The sequence below is a fragment of the Peromyscus californicus genome, unplaced genomic scaffold (assembly GCF_007827085.1).
Source record: "Peromyscus californicus insignis strain IS unplaced genomic scaffold, ASM782708v3 Scaffold_22__1_contigs__length_63687245, whole genome shotgun sequence".
NCBI classification, from domain to species: Eukaryota; Metazoa; Chordata; class Mammalia; order Rodentia; family Cricetidae; genus Peromyscus; species Peromyscus californicus.
Window position 1 is genome coordinate 54520032 of NW_026294525.1, and position 20126 is coordinate 54540157.

A 20126-nucleotide genomic window follows, 5' to 3' on the forward strand; every position below is an offset into this window, starting at 1 on the left:
AATCTTTTTGTAAAGAAAATTATAAAAAATGAATTAAAAAAAAGAATGTTTAGCATGAAGAAAACAAAATGCCACTACAACATTTTAAGAAAGCTGGATTTCGAAATTCTACCTGAAGATCAGGCTTATAATGATGGGACACTTCATTTCAAAAGCGTATTAAAAACAAGAAGCAATCGTTTATAACATACAAAATGTGAAGAGCACACTTAGTGCTCCAAGCGCGACATATGTAAAACTATGTGCGTACAACATGTAAAAATACATACAACTACCCTATGGCAGAGTCGCAGCGCTGTAAAGAGTTACAGAAAGAACGTTTTGATTTTCGAGACGGTCTCGCTATGTAGTCCTAGATGGCCTGGAACTTGCTTTGTAGACCAGGATAGCCTTAAAATCAGAGATCTACTTACCTCTGCCTCCCGAATGTCAAAACTAAAGAGCAGCACTATCACGCCTAGCTAAGATTTTTTTAAAATTGTCAACTATTTTTAATAGCCATCTTTATAACTATGTCCACCCAGCTTTATATTATATTACACAGAAACACACGGATGATATGTAATGCCTTGTAGCTAAGATATAAATGGAATACAAGTCTCCTCACTGGGAAACACTGTGGTGTATTTTGGGTTACACCCAAGTAGGCTGATGTTTTGAACACTTGACTATATTTCAGCATTATTTGGGGGCACGAGAAATTTTTAATCCAAATAACTAGGGAAGTTTACTGAATAGGCAATTATTCATATTGAAAATTAAGGCTAGTTTATACATATATATTTTTATTAATTCTCTGATAATTTCATATTTAACCTCCTCCTAAATCCTTCCAGACTTCCTCCCTGCAATTTCATGTCCTTTTCTTTTAAATTGTCAATAACCCATTGAGTTCAATGTGTGCCACTGGGCTGTCTAGTGCAGAGTCATCAACTTTCCAGGGGCCACACCATTAAACAAAACTAGCTTTCTCCCTAGACTCATTTTGATATTGATTGAGATAATACTCTTTACAAGGACATGATAGTGTAGTTTATGACAACAGAATGGTTTCTCAAAATCCTTCAGCTTTCTAACTTTGGGCACTTTCAGCCTTACTGTCCTAGAACTTCCACCAGAGTGTATAATAATGGGAATTAGAGTGGTAACTTTTTAAATTGCTTATGAACAGAAACTATATTTTACTATTCCCTAAGTTTGTGGATTTAAATTTAAAGGTTATTTTACACACTATTTTGATTCTGAGTTCACTTACTGAAAAGAATTGTTTGACAGGAATTACACTCTATGCTCTAAGGCTTAGACCTTTGTAACTCTACAAGGACCTCTAAAACTCCATCAACATCTTACTAACTACATACATACATACATACATACATATTCCAATTGACCTTTTCCTAGTTATCTGTAAATAGAGAAAATAACTGAGACTCTAGACACGACAGTACAACTGAAAGCACGCCTTCAGGGCTGCAGAGACGGCTCAGTGAGTTAACCGTGCTCATCAAGCAAGTCTGAGGAGCTGATCTCAAATCCCCAGCACCTGCGTGAACAGCCAGGCATGCACACCTAGAACCCTAGCACCGTTTGAGAAGCAGAGACAGGAGGATCACTTGGGCTTATTAAACACTTATCATTCTCCTCTGACCTCCACATGCACGCAGCAGCTCACACTCACATGCACGCAGCAGCACACACACACACACACACACACACACACACACACACACACACACACACTCAGGTGCCACCATACACAAATAAAAAGTTTAGAAAAAAAGAAGTGCCTTCAAATGAACAGTGCCCCATATATCCTTCTCCTACAGTGACAAATCTCTTTTTCCTTTCACTTCTTATCTTTATCAAAAAGACCCAATGCTTGCTAAATGAAAACTTAAGAGCCTGCTTGGTGGTTCATGCCCATAATGCCAAGCATTTGGCTGAGGTGGAAGGACTGTTATGAGTTCCAGACCACATTTGGCCATGTGGAGTAAGTCCCAAATCATCCTGGACTACAACAACACCCTGTCTTTAAAGTAAAAATTAAGAATGGCTTAGCATGGCAAAGGTCCCCGGGTTCAATCCCCAGTACCACACACATACATACACATACTTGAGTTTTAAAAAATCTTTGATATAAATACAGTTCGAAGAATAACTACTTTTAAAACAATCTTTTAGCAATATTCTTGTATTCAGACTAGCTATAGGAATATTTCAGTTCTACATAATAATATAATAATGTATTAACTATTTTAAATCATTGTTTTGTATGTAACTAGAGGGATTCTCTCACAAGCACACACTAAACATCTAAGTACTGTACAAACATTAGACAGAAAGTGGTAAAAAGAAACACTCTTTGCTTTCTCTGAAGTTGAGATAGACTACAAACAGTAAATAAGTAGGTAGAAGTTACAAAATGCTATGAAGGGAATACTATGACACTATAACAGAAAATCTGATTAGAGATCTATTTAAATTGGTCAGAATTTTGCTTCTAAAAGGCAGGTTAAAGTCAGGTGTCCTGGTTAGTTTGCCAACTTGACACAAGCTAGAGTTACTGGGGACGAGAAGTTCAATTAGGAAAAATGCCTCCATCAAATATGCTGTAGGCAAGTCTTAGGGCATCTTCTTAAATTAATGATTGACTTCTTAGAGACTGAACTCTGCAGTCCACAGCAGGCAGTGACACCCGGGGTAGCGGTCACAGATGGATAAAGAAAGCAAACTGAGGAGGAGCAAGCCAGGAAGCAGTGGTCCTCCAGAGTCTCTGCTCAGTTCCTGCCTTAAATTCCTGCTTTGGCTTTCCTCGTTGTACTGTGTGATGCAGCACACATAAGTCAAACAAACCCTTTCTTTCCCAAGTTGTTTTTGGTCAGTGTGTTATCAGAGTAACACAAAGCACACCAAGACACCAGGTTTGGCAACACATGTCTCTAATTCAAGCACAAGGGAGGCAGAAGCAGGAGGATCACACGGTTGAGACCAGCCTGGATCACACTCCTAACTCAAGCAAAAAGGGGGGTAGGGGGGAATCAAGTAACAGCTAAAGCGTGAAGGAGTCAGCCACACAAAACACCCAGCAAAGCACAACTGTGCAAAGCACAACTGTGTAAAGCACAACTGTGTAAAACACAGTGGGCATGTGCACTCGGAGAACTCAGAGAGAACAGCATGGCTCAGGCCCGGGAGTGCCGCTGACTGAGTCTCACAGGCCCAGAGGAAAGAGGTTTCATCTGAAGTGCAACGAAGAGCACTGGCAGGTTCTGACCTGACAGAACTCATTCTTTTTCATTCCCCCAAAAGGTCGCTTTGCCAAGGAAGACATTTACTAAAGGGAAGCAAAAGTGGAGTCGGGGGGACCAGGCCAACTCCTCAGCACTCTAAGGTGGTTTTAAACAGACTCTGGAGATGCAGAACACGTTCTCAAGGCCGACTTTAAAGAACTTACTATTAAGAACAGACTCCAAGTTCAGAGTCAGAGAGGTACTAAGAAATAATGATCTGATTTCTGCACTGAATAGGTAGGAGAATAAAGGGCACAAGAAAGATATGAAGAGAAAAATAAGATGTTGTATTCTGGACATGTTAAAATCTGAGATTTTATAATAATTGCAATTGGCCTGTGAACAATGAAATTGGGAACTTCAAAGGAATGTCTAATCTAAAAATAAACACCCAAGATAGAACATGGGAAAAATTTTAAAGTAAATGGGCTGGAGAAATGACTCAGCAGTTAAAAGCACTGGCTGCTCTTCCAGGGAACCAGGTTCAATTCCCAGGACCCACAATGGTGTCTCACAACAGTCTGTAACTCCAGTTCCAGGGTATCTGGCACCCTCTTCTGGCCTCCAAGAGCACTGCATGCACATGAAATACAGACATACTTACAGGCAAAACGCCCATACACATAAAAATAATAAATATTCAAAATTTTTAATATAAAAGGTAGAATATTATTCCAGAAACTCAAGCTAATATTTTTTATAAATTCATGTCATCATGGAATTGATTATCAGCCAATCAATCAAATCATTTAAGAATAAGAGACTACTGAACTCAGATATGTACTAGAACACTAAAAATCAAAAAGTTGTTGTATGTAAAAGCCCCTTGAATATAACATCTTCACTAAGTTTTACAATTCACATAATTTAAATTAAAAAAATCATATATATACAGGTCATATTTGCATACTTAGGAAAGAGAGAGGGAGAGAGAGAGAAAGAGAAAGAGAGAGAGAGAGAGAGAGAGAGAGAGAGAGAGAGAGAGAGAAAGAGAAAGAGAGAGAAACAACAAAGAAAAACAGGCATTAATTTTGAGAGAGGACAAGTAGGAATGCAAGGGAGGGGATGGAGTGAGGTGAGGGCAGAAATGATATGGTTATAGTTTTAAAAAATAATATGTATTACTTATATAAAAGAATCACTACAGTGCTTTGTACTCTGCCTCAAATAAAGGGTTTAAGAGGGTTGGAGAGAAAGCTCAATAGCTAAAAGTATGTACTGCTCTTGCAGAGGGCCTAAGTTCAGTTTCCAAAAGAGGGGGTCAGTGACAATCACCTCTAACTCCACCTCTAGAGCATCTGATACCCTCTTCTGGCCTCCACAGGCACCTATAATTATGGGTCCATACCCCCAATGGCCACACACATAATTAAAATTGATAAAATTAAAATTAATAGATGATCTGTATCAGTCTGATCAAGGTAATATCAGAGACACCAATGAAAAACAAGAAAAAAAGCACATCTTTCTGTTAAAAATAAACTAGTAAAATGATATTTTAAAAAGGCACATAAGAGTGTTTGCTACTCTTGCAAAGGATGCAGGCTTAATTCACAGGATCCATATGCAATTAACAACCATCTGTGATTCCAGTTCCAGATCAGACACCCTCTTCTGGGCTCCACAGACACCAGGCATTCACATCATATACATGCAGGCAAAACACCCATACGTATAAAATAAAAATAAATAATTTTTAAATGATACAAAAAATAGGACAAGAAATTTCTAGAATGTCTATAAAAATCTAAATGAATGAATATTACAACTGACATCTACACCTATGGATTCCATATTGACACACTGAAAATACAGTCAGGCATACAACAGTTGTTCCCATCCTGAATATGTACATACTTTATCTCTGTACTCAGTATGTACATACTTTATCTCTTATCATTACTCAAACAGTGTACAACTATCGGCACAGCATTTATAGTAGATGTAAGCAACACGGAGATGATTAAGCTATACAGGAAGATTACATCTAAATACTTTGAAATTTTAAATCAGGGACTTTATATTAGATTTGGCTACCCATCAGGGGAAGAAGGTTGTTCGAGAACCAATCCCCAAGGACACCAAGGGACAACCATAGGACTATAGATTTCTGCACTGTTCCTAACTGCAAACTACCTCTATGTGACACATTACAAACACATACAGGCATGTATGTTTTGTGTTGTTTTGATTTGATTTGTTTTGTGTTGTTGATGTTGTGATTCACTATCCTGGTGCTGGAGATCAAAGAATGGCCTTGCCCATGCTAGGCAAGTCCTTACAAGAGCTAGAAAACAAATGAACAAGTCAAGAAAAATAACCAAGACGGGAGTGAAAAAACAGAATACACAACACATACCAAGTCATATCCAACACTTTATCCTAAGGGAACAGACCTAGGTACTTACCATGGAACTCACTGGGTTACTGCTCTGTCTTAAACTTGAAGTAGTCAAGTAAATAAAATCAGTTCCACCAATAAGATAAAAGCATTGGCAATTAAATAAAATGCTGCACATAATGGCTCACTTATAATCCCAGCATTATAGAGGTTAGGGGAAGAGGACCTAAAGTCTGAGGCCAGCCTTGAGGTACATTGTTGAGTTCTAAATAACCTGGCTACACAGTAAGATCTTATCTCAGAACATCAATAACGACATTAATAGAAAATGCTTTCTCTCCTGCAATTAAGAAACAGAATATTTATCATGCTAAATGAAAGCAAAGCATTCGCAGGAAAACAAGAGAGCTTGAGAAAACATACACAAATATTTACATGTGAAAATATAGTTGAAACGTACAATTCTTTAAGGGAAGCACGTCTGGAAATACAAAGTCTCGTACCTGCAGGCAAAGTACAATGGAGTGGCTCCTGACACATTCGGCCTGTTAATATCAGCACCGCTGTCTAGCAAGCACTGCACTGTCTGGGGGAAAAAGGTTAAACGTAAAGCCACAGAAGTCAAACAAAAGACACAATTATTAGAATTTTAATCCACATAAGGAGAATTCCTCCCACAATTTGAAGCTTTAAAAAGGAAATGAGTGTGCAGACTCATGATGTATGATGGTGAACAAGTCCAACTCTATAAAAAGCTGACACCCAGGGACCCCAGGATCTATGTGGAACTGTGAATGTGATACAAAGTGTGCTCGCCTGGGAGAGTCCTCAATCATAGGTCAGTCAACAGTCAAATGATTACTCAGACTCGAAATGTGACTAGAGAAACCAAGGAACTGAATTTTTATTTGTAATTATAATTATTTAAGGTTGCATAAGTATGTAAGGCTAGCAAATTGGACACTTTTAGATATCTAAATTTTAAAACTAAAACTTTTTAATGTCTTGGGGAAAAAACAAATGGACACAGAGCTGTAATTCTCCCAAAGCCAGAGTGTAACAGTGGTACAACATGTCAATCAACACAAGCCCACGCTGCCTCTGGTTCTCTGAAACTCCTCTCCTGCAGTCACCTGACTCCTACCAAGAGAGACTGAGTTCACAGAAGATCATGAAGAGACACATCTGAGATTCAGGACAGAACAAAGCCCACCTGAAAAACCTCAAAAATAATGTTCTCTAGTTTTATTCCTAATGGTCCTCATTTGAGTTTCTCCTGGAAAAAAAAAAAATGAAGAAAGTATATAAAGACATTAAAAAGAAAACAGCTTTGGAATTAAAATTTTTAGAATTACTTCTGGACTGACCACACATACTGGTGCTCTAAATCCTAGTCCAATGTCAATAACAAAATCACAACGCATGTCACACAAGAGAAAGAAGAAAAAGCACACTGCACAAAAGCACACTGAGCAAGTCAGAAAGTTCTTCACTGTGAGCATTGGGCAATGCCAGGAGATATTTTCATTTTCATGACTAGGGAAGAAAGGATGCTATTGGTTAGCTAGTGAACAAAGAACAGAAATACAAGAAAACATTCCATCATGTGCAATACAGCACTCACAAAAAAAAAAAAAGAGTTAAAAATATGGACAGTGTCACTCACTACACACCTTGGTGTATAGCTAAAGCCAGAAAGGAATAAATTCATCTCACATAAAATGTTCCCAGGCAATGCCCCTTTGTGTCTCACCATTAAATATGAATGAACAGGCAATATTTAAAATACAACTAAAGCAAACCTCTAACCTGGAGATAAAAATCAAGTCAAAACAAAACTCGAAAATATACATAAAATAAAGAGAGCTACAGAAAAAGAAGGAAAGAGAGAGAGAGAAAGAAAGGAAGAAAGAAATAAGAAAAGTAACTGGGCTCGACTCTCAACTCTCAGGAGGAGTATCCCAAATATGAAGCCGGCCTGGGCTACAAAGCAAGCCGGAGGTCAGCCTGAACTAAACAGCAAAACTCTGTCTCAAAAAGACAGGATGGCTGGATGGAGAGAGGCAAACAGGAGGGAGAATGGAAGAAGAAACACTTAAAAGGGGAGAAAGGGTATTTTAACCACATAACACGGGTAGGAACCTGGGGAGAAAAATATTTAGAAAATAAGAAAATTTACAATTTTATAGAAGACAAAACAATCCAACTAACATTTAGAAAGATGATGTTTGGGATCTCAACAAGAAAGGAAAAGGAAATAAACAGAAACTAAGATGAGACAAGCAGTGAATCGATACAGAGTGGAAGGGCACGGCACCACACCACCATCAACTGTGCAGCCACACAGCCAGATCTAACAACTCACCAAGTACCCAGTCTCAACAAATCTGAAGACCTTCAACAAAGCAATGTCAATGTGAGATTTCTAGGAGGAAGGACGTAAGATCTCAGAGACAACCTGAAATCAGGCTAATACTAAACTTCATAAATAGAACATTGGAATCTAAACCATTTTTTAAAGCCTTCAAGGTTTTTAAATTATTTCAAAAGTACAAAGCTGTAGTCATACACGTTATTATTCAAATATATGGTCAAAATGTACTTATCTATAATATTCTTTCATGCCTAAAATACTTCTTTCTCAAAAGAAGTAGAAATTAGGGGAACCTTTGCTCTCCCCAAAAAAGGAATTAATACAAAAAATAGATGATATAGAAACCAAAAGAAAAGAAACTAACATAAAGGCATTAAAAAATGTGCTAGATGAGAGAAAAAACAGAACTGGCAGGTTATCTAACAAACGACTCTTTGTAGACAACAGCACTGTGACACTGCGGGGAGACAGAAGGGGAAACTGCCGATCCACACAAAGAACACTGAGAAATGGGGGCTCCCAGGGTTCAGCAGGCAGAGTGTGCGCTGCACAAGCCTGAGCTCAGTGCCCAGGACCTACATGGGACTGGAGACAAAGGACTTCACAAACTGCTCTTTGGACTTCCGCACATGCATGATGGTACACCTACAACACACTACACACACACACACACACACACACACACACACACACACTACTAACTTCAAGAGTGTTCACTACTCAATCCAATGAGATGCCTTTATCAAACCCTCCCTTTAGGGTCCCAGAAAAGAGGTGAAATGAATTGTAAGAGCCAGAGGGGATGGAAAACACCAAGGAAACAGTGTCTTCCAGACACAACAGACTGATGCGCCTATGAACTCAGATTGGCAGCCTTACAGGGGCTCGCACAGAGTCAAGCCAGAAGGGGTCCCAGCACTGAGAAGGGAAGTGAACACAAGCTCCTACCCAAGAAGCTATCTCCCACTGACAACCACTTGCCAAGGAAAATGTAGTTTTCTCTAAAGTCTCACTGGGTATATTAATCACTTAAGGATAGGCCCTATGCCCAACAGTAGACGGCCAACACAGAATGAACTCATGGTATTTTTATAGACTTTTAATCTCACATTGCTTTTTGGGAGCATTTTTTGCCTTACTGACCTTTTGCTTATATATTATGGCTTCCAATTTTGTGTTTTTATGGATTTTGCTTGTGTGTACATAATGCATGTCTGTGTTTCTTGCATTTGTTGTTATTCTTTGTTTTATTTTCTAAAAAGAAAGAAAAAGAAAGGGTATGGAGCAGGGTGGGTGGGGAGGTGGGAAGCATCTGGGAGGAGCTAGGAGAGGAGAAACTATGATCAGAATATATTGTATAAAAAATTTTCCCGCCGGGCGGTGGTGGCGCACGCCTTTAATCCCAGCACTCGGGAGGCAGAGCCAGGAGGATCTCTGTGAGTTCGAGGCCAGCCTGGACTACCAAGTGAGTTCCAGGAAAGGCGCAAAGCTACACAGAGAAACCCTGTCTCGAAAAACCAAAAAAAAAAAAAAAAATTTTCCAATAAAGTATATATATTTTTAAAGTGTTTGCAACTTGACTCATCAGCAAAAAAATAAAAATTTACTTTACTATATATAAATTAACATTGCCTAAAGAAACTCTGTAAATCCATAAAAGAAAAATTAATATGCAACTGTCAAAAACTGAAAGACAGTCAGAGCAACTTACTATTTGGAGACATGCACCAAAGATAAGCTTAAAACTTGAATTTCACCACCTCGGATGACCTTGGTTTAAAAGAAAGGGGGTTCAACCGACTATCACGTTTTCTTTAAAAGATTTTGGTAAACGACTTAAACATAGTAGTGCCTGCATTTACTTATATCTCAACATGAATTCTAAAATTTAAACAGTGTAGCTCACTTGGAGCTTTTTTTAAAAACAAGAAAATATAAATTAAGGGAAAATGAGAATGTCTAGAGGTAAGAATGGCTCAAGGTAGGAATACATTTGGGTGTGTGCTTAGTATATACAAGGCTCAGTCCCCAGCAGCAAACACAGAAGATTACACTACGGCATCCCCTATGCAACTGCTTACGTTTAGACAAGCAGGACGAGGGGACGGCTCAGTGGGTGAAAGTGCCTGCTGTGAAACGGGAGTTCAAATCCTCAGCACTCACATACGAGCAGGGCATGGTCACATCTGTAGCCCAGTGAGGAAGTAAGTGGGTGTCCGGAGCTCACTGGTCAGCCAGCCTCACTGAACTGTGAGCTTCGAGCTCAATGAAAGACACTCTGCCTCACAAACTGAGGTGCAAAGCAGAAAGAGACGGCTTCACCAGACACCCTCCTCTGGCCTCCACGTGAGTGTGCATGGGCACATGTAAGACGCACATTTAGATCCCTGATTTTCAAGAAAATGCTTATGTGAGCATTTTGATGAAAGCTTCACCTTTTGGATTTCTACCCCGACAGCTGCATCTGATCTCAAAGCAGGAGTGAGATAGAAAGTAGCTAGTATCCACTGTATTACAGAAATTATAGACAATGAACTTAATCTCCCAGAAGATTCAGGGGTGATGAAAGCAAGTACCTTGAAAATACATGTTCAGGGCCTAGAGACATGGCTTAGAGGTTAAGAGCACTGGCTGCTTTCCCAGAGGACCCGGGTTCCATTCCCAGCACCAACATGGTAGCTATAACATCTCCAAATCCAGTCCTGGGGAGCTGACACCCTCTTAGTGCTCCAGGCATGCATGTAATACACAGGCATATATGTAATACACAGGCATATATGCAGGCAAAATGCCCATAGGGAAAGAAAGGTTCATGTGAACCTCAAACCTAACAACATAAAGGCTAAGACAGTAAAATATACTATTTATTTATATACATTACAGTTAAAACTACATAATGGTATAATAATATAAATAACCTTAACATATACTCAGACACTGCTAATAAGCACCTATCAATTCATTTAATATCTCCATTTCTGTAAGATATTCTCAATTCCAAAAAGATAATTTATACTCTATCACACAATAAAAGAGGTTAAAACCGAAGCCCATCATCAAAATAACTATCTTATTTTTCAGGAAGTAAAAATTCTAACTTTTTTATGAATTCATATTACTCCATAGTTTCATCCTCATAAACTACATTAATTATAGAATTGCTGTTTGCTTTTAAATGTCAACTTGCCATAACTTAGACTTACCTGGGAAGAGTCCCAATTGACTGTTTTTATCAGGTTGGTCTGTGGAAATGTCTGTGATGGACTGTCTTAAATACCAATTAGTGCAGGAAGACTCGCCCTGAACATTTCATGGGATGGGCCCTCAACTGTTAAAGAGTGAAGAAGTCTGGCTGAGTAACAAGCAATCTGCATGGCGCACTTCTCTCTGCTTGTGACTGTGGAGATGGTGTGAGCACACGTCTCTAGCTCCTGTTGCTATGACATCCCTCCAGTTACGAGTATGACCTGGACTCGTGAGCTGAATGAACCACTTGCTCCCGTCGGCTGCTTTTGTCAGCGTTTCATCTCAGTACATGTTAAAAAGGAACGTGCCGCCACTGATGCACTAATCCTTACCACTGTCTATTAAGTAGCCAACTAACTGCTGAATAGTTGCTTATTTGGTTTTTAAATAATGCCATTTTTAAAACCATATACTTTTTACAGTACTTCTGCATTTTCATTTATATTATAGAGCTTATAGGATAAAATTAATTTATCCATAGACTAACATATTCCTTTACTATTTATTTTCAATAAAGTGGTTAGACTAACTTCAAGGAAATCATAGAAAAAAAGCAAGACTTACAATAGGAATTGTCAATGTTCCTGTCATATCCTCGTATATCCTACAGATGTTAAAAATCCATTCCTTTCTTATGTACTTGTCATATCCTTGTATGTCTTAAAAGACACTGACATTGATTAAGGTAGTGGCAACTGCTTATTCTAGCATTTTCTTTTCCATCAGGTACTTTTCTTCCTGTTTTAACAAAATTATCCCAATTAATATCCTCAGTATGGACTGGAGAGATGGCTCAGTGGTTAAGAACATTTTGCTGCTTTTCCAAAGGACTTAAATTCACTTCCCAGCACCCACACCAGGCAGCTATACAACTATTAAAGAGGTAAGTTTTAAGGAGTCACTTGTAGGTAAATGTTGCCTACAGAAAAATACGGGGAAACTACTTGTTCTAACAGGAAGGAAAAAAAAGTATAGATAAAAATCTGAATGCAAAAAATTGCTTTTCTAATTCTTATGGCATTAAAGTGATTGAAAGGTCATCAACCACTAATCTTTTTAATTGTTTGCTGATTTCTTTTTATGAAAGCTTTAAAACCTGTAGAAAAATGACAGTTAAAATTCAATCAACTATTAATTCCATACCATAATAGGAAAAGCAACAATAAAGTCAGAGGTAACCTTAATCACAGGATTTCTTCTGGAGGCAAGTAAAGATAATTCAAGTGTAAAAGGGATCCAAGAAGTTCTCACTGCAACAAAGACACACCACAGCTCTCCCATCGCCTTCCAGCTCTGCCAGGTCCTGTTGAGCCCTGATGGGGAGGAGCCTTCCTGAAGCCCTTTTCATGCCATAATTAAGCAAGTCATTCCCAGATGATCCAAAGTGACAATAAACAGTGTCAAAAAAACAAAAGGCCTAACTACAAGAGCACACTCTTTTCTTGCTAACAAAGTATCCTCATGATCTAGAAGTGAAATATCAAGAGAAATAAAACCTACATAAAATTACACTGAGGTATTTACTACCCAGCCTTACCAACATTTCAAGACTGTAAACAATCTTCAAAATACTAAAAGTTTCCAACGATGTAAACATGCTAGTGTGTACATAACAGACAAAACTCAGGTGGAGGAACACATTCTTTAAATATTTACTCAATTAATCAACACATCAAAGGCCTTGAAGCAATGCTACTTAAAAATTTTCAGTCATACCAATAGGGCACAACATAATTGACAAAAAATAAATTTCTGATTCAATTTTGTGAACCCGTAAGTATTTTAAAAACTGATTAGCCCATGGGAAAGAACATATTATCTAGCTAAACTCAGGCTGTTGACACCAGCTGGAGGCACACCATGATTGAAAACGAAACTGGCTGCTCCTTGACTCAAGGACAGGGTAGACAGTGTCTGAATGCCTATGCTGTGCATTGTTCTACTTCTGCCTTTCAGTTTGTATATAAGCTGGCTGTGAAATGAACTCGGGACTGTCTGGCATTGACTGGCAGACCTCTCAACTTTGTTCTGTCTCCTTCATTGTCTCTTCATCCTCACACCTCTCTACCCAGCTACCCAGCTGACTCATCAGCTGGTTCTGACAAGTGGTGCCCGGCTACAGGAGCTGGGTATGGAGGATTCTGTGATGAACACCACAGGAGTTTAGAGCGCTTCAGAAAAAGTGGAAGCTGTGGTAAGCCAAACTCAGGAGTAAAAGTGATAAGTATAAAGAAAAGCAGACACACAGTAATAACTTGAGAACAAGTGTAAATGTAAGCATGGGCCAAGGAAATAGTAAACAGCTGTTTGTACATTTACTTATAAGAATTTTAAAGACTAGAAGTACCAAAGTAGGACATCAGCAACTGTGTAAATTTTTAGAATTTGTAGAGAAGATTTGTCCTTGGTTTCCTGAGCAGGGTACCTTGGATGCAGATATTTGGGGGCATATTGGAGTTAAGATACAGCAGTATTATGATAAGCATGGTCCAGAAAAAATTTTAGAAGATAAGTTAGGGATAGCTTAGACCTCTGTCCTGAAGGACAGAAAGTGTTTCCTGAATCAAATAAAACTGAAACTAAACCTTCTGCTCTGCCAGAGGGACTATTTATGCAGATGCTTTGACACAGTTATTTGATGATGATGACCAGTTAGATCTTGGCAATGAGGCAGAATTAGAGGAAGAGACTAACTACTATAATGAAGATTGTCCCCTACCTCAAGATTCTCCCCCACCTCCACTCCTGACTATGGGTGGATCCTCTGAAGAAACTAAGCGGTCACCACTGCAAACCATTAGCCCAGTGTCTCACTTTCAGATCTGTTCACCACAGGACAGTAAATGTAAATGTGAGCGCTCTTTGTCTTGGTCTGTGTTCTGACTGTTACTGTTCTGTTTCATGTGTTTAAGGACAATGGGTCCCCCTGACTTAACTGAGACAAGCAGGTAGCTCCTGGCCAAGTGAGGTTTGTGTACTGCAGGAGAAGCAATATGTTAGACGAGGCACAATAACCACAAGTGAGGCCATCATCTCAGTGCTGATGTACTGGTACTTGGTTATCTGTGTCATTGTTACTTGTTTCTGTCTACTAACCTCCCTCATTTTCTTGGAAGAGAAGAAGACAGAGGCATGGCAAGGGCCGCCTCCCTCCGTAGCTCTCTTGATATCAGGCCCGCAGTATGGGCAGGGTGGCAGGGACACTGCCTACAGTTGACAAGCTGTGTGAATGCCAAACAGAGAATCTGGGGTTAGTTGTTAATTATTACAGTAAGAAGAGTTAACTTTTTTTTCAGGAATACTGGTAGCCAAGGACACACTCTGTGTTCACTGTCCCGCTCCCCTCCTTCCTAAGCCAAATTCTTCTTTACTGTGATAATGTCAAGGTCTCTTCTGCTAGCCAGCAGCTTCCCACCTTAACCCTTCTCTGTAGTGATACTGCTTGAAAAAGTGTTGTATTACCAGCCTAAATACTTGAAAAAGCTTTGACTTTAGAATAAAAGTCAAAGACACATTATGTTTGGGAAAAATTATGCTTTCGCAAAACTTTTGCAGAAAAAGAAGAATTACATGAATTTTGGTCATTTGAGTTCAATGGGTTACAAATATTTGTCATCATTTAAGAGAACTGGTTACAAATTATTATTGGTTAAGATGGGGAAAACTGCTGCTAATCTCAAATGTTTCACATTGATACAGGCTTTTATATATTATGCAAATATAAGTTTTTGTTATATGTGCATAAGTATATGTTTTTATTCTTGTTTGAAAAGTTATACCTATGCAGTGGTCTAAACTGTTGGGAAGAAACCACTGATGGAAATTTGCATGTTGGCTGAAAAGCAAGAGAAGGCAAGACTGGAATACTGGAAGGAAAGGGGAAAAGAGGATGTGTCTATGTCTGGCTGATGTAGAAGAGCAAACACAGTGAAAGGCTGACCTGAAGGTACATGGGAAGTTATAGAAGGCCAGAGGGGATGTGAACTACACTGAATTTAAAAGGAAACTGTAAGATATATTGGGGATTTAACCATATTGGGTTAATTCTGGTTGGTGTTCTTCATTTTAAAAATAGCTGATGATTCTGCCTTTTCACTATTTAGGACATGTATTACACCATAAGGAATTAAAGCTTCAAAAATTAGAAATAAGAAAAGATGGGTTAAAGACTTTGAATGATTTTCCAAAGTTGTTAGGGGAAATTCAATGGTTACAATCTTATTTAAAATGATCTACTGTTGATTTGGAACCCTGGAATGGCATTCTGAAATATATATAAAATAAAATAAATATTAGTGATACTAATTCGCCCAGACAGTTAACTGAGAAAGGAAGGCAGGTTCTTTTACAAGTTGAAAATAATATTCAGTATCAGCAGGTACATTATATTGATTACGATCAACCTTGGCAAGCATGTATCTTGCCCACTGAACATACTCCTACAGAAGTGTTATGGCAAAACAGCCCTCTTTCATGGTCACATCTTCCTGTTTCACCAGTTAGGGTATTAAATCCATGTTATAAAGCTGTAGCATGTCTTGTGCAAAAAAGCCGAGTGGAATCTAGAAGACATTTTGGCAGAGAAGCTGGGATTATTAGTGTGCCATTTACCCAACAACAAATTGACTGGCTATTCCAAAATAATTACTCTTGGGCAATTGTTTTTGCTCAATTTTTAGAACAAATTGATAATAATTTTCCTGCTGATTGATTGCTACAGTTTGCTCAAATGCATTCTTTTATTTTCCCTAAGGCAGTAATGCAAACTCCAGTGAAAGATGCTGCTTTGGTTTTTACTGATGGTTCATCTAATGAGAGAGCAGCTTATGTGACTAATGGAAAAGGATATGTGGTTCAGACTACTCCTGATTCAGCTCAAGTAGTTGTGTTGTGAGCTGCTGCTATGCTCTTTCAAATTCTTAAAGACAGTTCATTTATTTTATATATAGATAGTCATTATATTTATAGAGCTCAAGTTATAGAAACTTTTTTATATTGAAACTACCAATGAGTAAATAAGAATGTTATTTCAACAATTCAGGATGCCATTCATTTAAGAAAATTGCCATATTTTGTGGGATGTATTAGAGCACATTCAAATCTTCCTGGTCCACTGGCTGAAGGTAATGCTTTAGCTGATAAATTTACTCAATTGATCGCTTTATCTCAAGTTGAGATTGCTCAGCAATATCAAAATAGTAAAAGCTTGAGAAAACAATTTAGTTTAACAAGAGAAACTGCTTGCCAAATTCTTAAGAAATGTGTTGTGTGCCCACAGTATTTGCCTGTACCTCATTTTGAGTAAATCCTTGAGGTCTTCTTCCTAATCATTTATGGCAAGTGGATGTTACTCATATTACAATTTGGAATATTAAAATATGTGCATGTAACAATCGATACTTATTCAGGATTTTTAATGGGTACTGCTCAAACTGGTAAGGCTACCGAGCATGTAATTGCTCATTGCCTGAAATGTTTCTCCTATATGGGGATATCAAAAGTTATTAAAACAGATAATGGATCTGGATATATTAGCAAAGCTTTTTATCAACTTTGTTCTCAATGGCAAATTAAGCATAAAATGGGTATTCCTTACAATCCTCAAGGACAAGGTATCATTGAGCCCATAACAGTCTCAAAATGCATCTTCAAAAATTAAAAAGGAGGCAATTGTACCCTCAGTCACCACATAATGCATTAAATCTTGGCTTATTTGTTTTAAATTTTTTAAATGTGGATGCTGCTGGAAAATCTGCAGCTGATAGCTTCTGGCATCTGGCATGCAGGCACTTATGCTGACTTTGCTTAAGTCAAATATAAAGATCCTTGTACTGGTTTATGGAAAGGCCTTGACCCTGTTTTGATATGGGGATGAGGGCATGTTTGTGTTTTTTTGCAGGAAGAAAATGAAGCTTGTTACCTGCCTGGGCATTTGGTATAGTGTGTGGAACAGAGGAATATTGGTCCTAATGTTGCTGATGGCCATCCAGAGGTGCCAGAGTGAGACCTATTGGGCCTATGTCCCTGATGCACCTATGATATATCCTGCGATTTGGGAAGGAAAGGACATTGTGTTTGCAGTCAGTGATACCCAGCTCTTAGAATGACCTGCCACTCAAGAATTCCTGATTGCTCACAATTTTTCTTATATTGGATATGGTAAAGAAATTTCTACATGTTTTGCAAAAGATATTACTTTGAAGAGATGTCTCAAAGTGTTTCCAAAACAAATAATGGGACACGATAAACAGTGTTCATATTATACAAAGTTATTGCTTCCTCAAGGTAACTGGGTAAATGATATTTCACCCCCTCAACGATTTCCTCTATGCACAAAAGAACTGCAAGTGTCTAACAAAACACTTATGTTATGGAGGCGATGTACTGGCATTGTCCCTTTAAAGTACAACATCACAGGGAAACAACTGTGTGTTCTTGACTGGTCTGGAAATCAAGATGATTATAATGACTCTTATCCTGTGTCTACAGCTGAATCATGAGACCAAGGGCTGTCAGCTGAGATTTGGTATCCCAGTATAGGATTTCCATAAACTTATGTTTGGAAACTTGCCACTGACATGGTAACAGTGGCAGGACAATCCAGTTGCTTGAAACCTGCTTGCCCTGTGAATGGCACCATCCCCACTTGTGTTAAATTGCCCTATGTTCTTTCAGTTGGAGGGGTAAATATTTCTATGAATGGTTCCATGTTTAATGTATCATGTCATAATTGTATTTTGACTAACTATATTTCTCAAGTAGATAATCATACACATGTAATAATGCTGAAACAACCTTCTTTTGTAATATTGCCAGTATATATGAGTGATCCATGATTTGATGATAAAAGGTTGCAAGTGAATGAAGAAATCAAAAAAGATTTAAGCAGACAGAAGTATGCTGCTGGACTAGTTATAGTAGGAATTCCAGTTCTTGTTACTATGCTTGCTAGTACAACTGCTGCTTCAGCGGCCAAGTCTCAATCCATTCAGACAGCAGCGTTTATTAATCAATTATCTATTAATGTTTCTATGACATTAGAGACACAAGAAGATGTAGATGTGAAAATGGAACATAAATTGAATGCTTTGTATGGTGTCGTACAATTTCTGGGAGATGAACTCCAAAGTTTGAAAACTAGAGCACATTTGAAATGTCATGCTAATTATGAATGTATTTGTGTTACATCTTCTAGGTATAATGAAACTGCTGTTAGATGGGAAAGAGTTAAGGCACATCTTTAGAAAGGAATCTGGCATGATTCTAATGAATCCTTTGATTTGGCTAAATTACATCAAGAGATTGTAGAAATGAAAAAAGCTAAATGGGATTTTGATGCAGCTAAAACAGCTGAAGATATTTTAGAACAACTGAAAAAGGTTATTCCATCATGGTCATCATTTACTTCACTCTTAAATAGTACTGTAGTTATTGAAGCATGTATTTTGGTAGGCACAATCTGTTTACCTATGGTTTTCAAGCTGATTATGAGCTCGTTGTGGAGATTGGGCTCAGAACTTCGTGGAGTAAAACTCTACACATTCCCATAACTTCTGATACTAGATGCTGGTAGTCAAAGACAGGTAAGTTTTCTTTGCCTTTCAACCTAAGATAGGGCATGAATGATAGAATTCATGTTCTCAAAGACGGGTAAGACTGGAGTGTAGTAATGAACAACCTAAGACAGGCACAGTCATCTGAGAGACTCAGAGTCATCTTAAAAAATAAAAAAGAGGGAATTGTGGGAGCCCACAAGTGACTCAGTTTCCATCTGGAGTCCATTCTGACTCATAAATCCAGAGAATTCAAGCTTGGTTGCTCCAGTCTCCTTGAGTGCAGTGAGAATGTCCTAATTAGCCCATGGGAAAGAACATATTATCTAGCCAAACTTAGGCTGTTGACACCAGCTGGAGGCATACCATGATAGAAAATGAAACTGCCTGCTCCTTGACTCAAGGACAGGGTAGACAGTGTTTGAATGCCTATGCTGTGCATTGTTCTACTTCTGCCTCTCAGTTTGTATATAAGCTAGCTGTGAAATGAACTCAAGACTGTCTAGCATTGACTGGCCGTTCTCTCGACTTTGTTCTGTCTTCTTCATTGTCTCTTCATCCTCACACCTCTACCAAGCTACCCAGTTGACTCATCGGCTGGCTCCAACAGTCTTGCCCATACATTTTCAAGTTAACTTAACAAAAATAACTTTTAAAACTATACTGAACAGAAGTCATTTTTGTATGTCAAAATTACAGCAGCAAGTAAGTAAGCTCTTAAAAAGGAGTTTCAGGGACAGAGAGATGGCTCGGTGGATAGAGTACTGGGCATGCAGGCTGACAAACTGAGTCAATTCCTAGAACCCATGTGAGGTGGAAGAACTAACTCCATGTGTGTTCTCTGATCTCGACACACATACCTCATGCACAGACACGTAAACACAAACACTGATTTTAAAAATAAGTTAGAATGTTTCTGGATGGGTGACGCATGCATGTATCCCAGAAGTCACGAGGTAGAGGCAAGGATCTCTGTGAGTTCAAGGCCAGTCTGGTCCACATACTGATTTCTAGGTCAGTGAGGCAGACAGAGAGAGACCCTGTCTAAAAAAAGAAAAACCTATTCAGCTAGTAATTCCTGATTAGGCAAAACATAGGTCCCTTCTCCTTATAGAATGCGAAGATGCTCAGAGGAACATAGGGAGAAGGGGAAAAAAAGATTTTCATATAGTAAGATATCCTTAAGACACAACACATTTTTAAAAGATTTTATAACCGTCCAAGTAGAACACTAACATGCAATCTCAAGTCACTTAATTGAAGGTGTTAATGAGACCACCTCTACCCAGTATAATGACAGACTACAAGTCACAAAAATCCAA

The 20126-nt window shown here is 38.4% G+C and overlaps 1 protein-coding gene across 4 annotated transcripts in view; it reads right to left on the reverse strand.

Annotated features, from left to right (window-relative positions):
- Positions 1-20126, reverse strand: part of Hace1 (HECT domain and ankyrin repeat containing E3 ubiquitin protein ligase 1) — a 111508-nt gene that overhangs the window by 61470 nt on the left and 29912 nt on the right. For 3 of the 4 annotated variants that reach the window (XM_052751388.1, XM_052751389.1, XM_052751387.1), the window contains one exon: positions 6135-6217. The exons of the other annotated variant lie outside the window; for it this stretch is intronic. In XM_052751388.1, coding sequence (XP_052607348.1) covers positions 6135-6217 — 83 coding nt within the window. The remainder of the gene's footprint in view (positions 1-6134; positions 6218-20126) is intronic. 4 annotated transcript variants of the gene reach the window in all.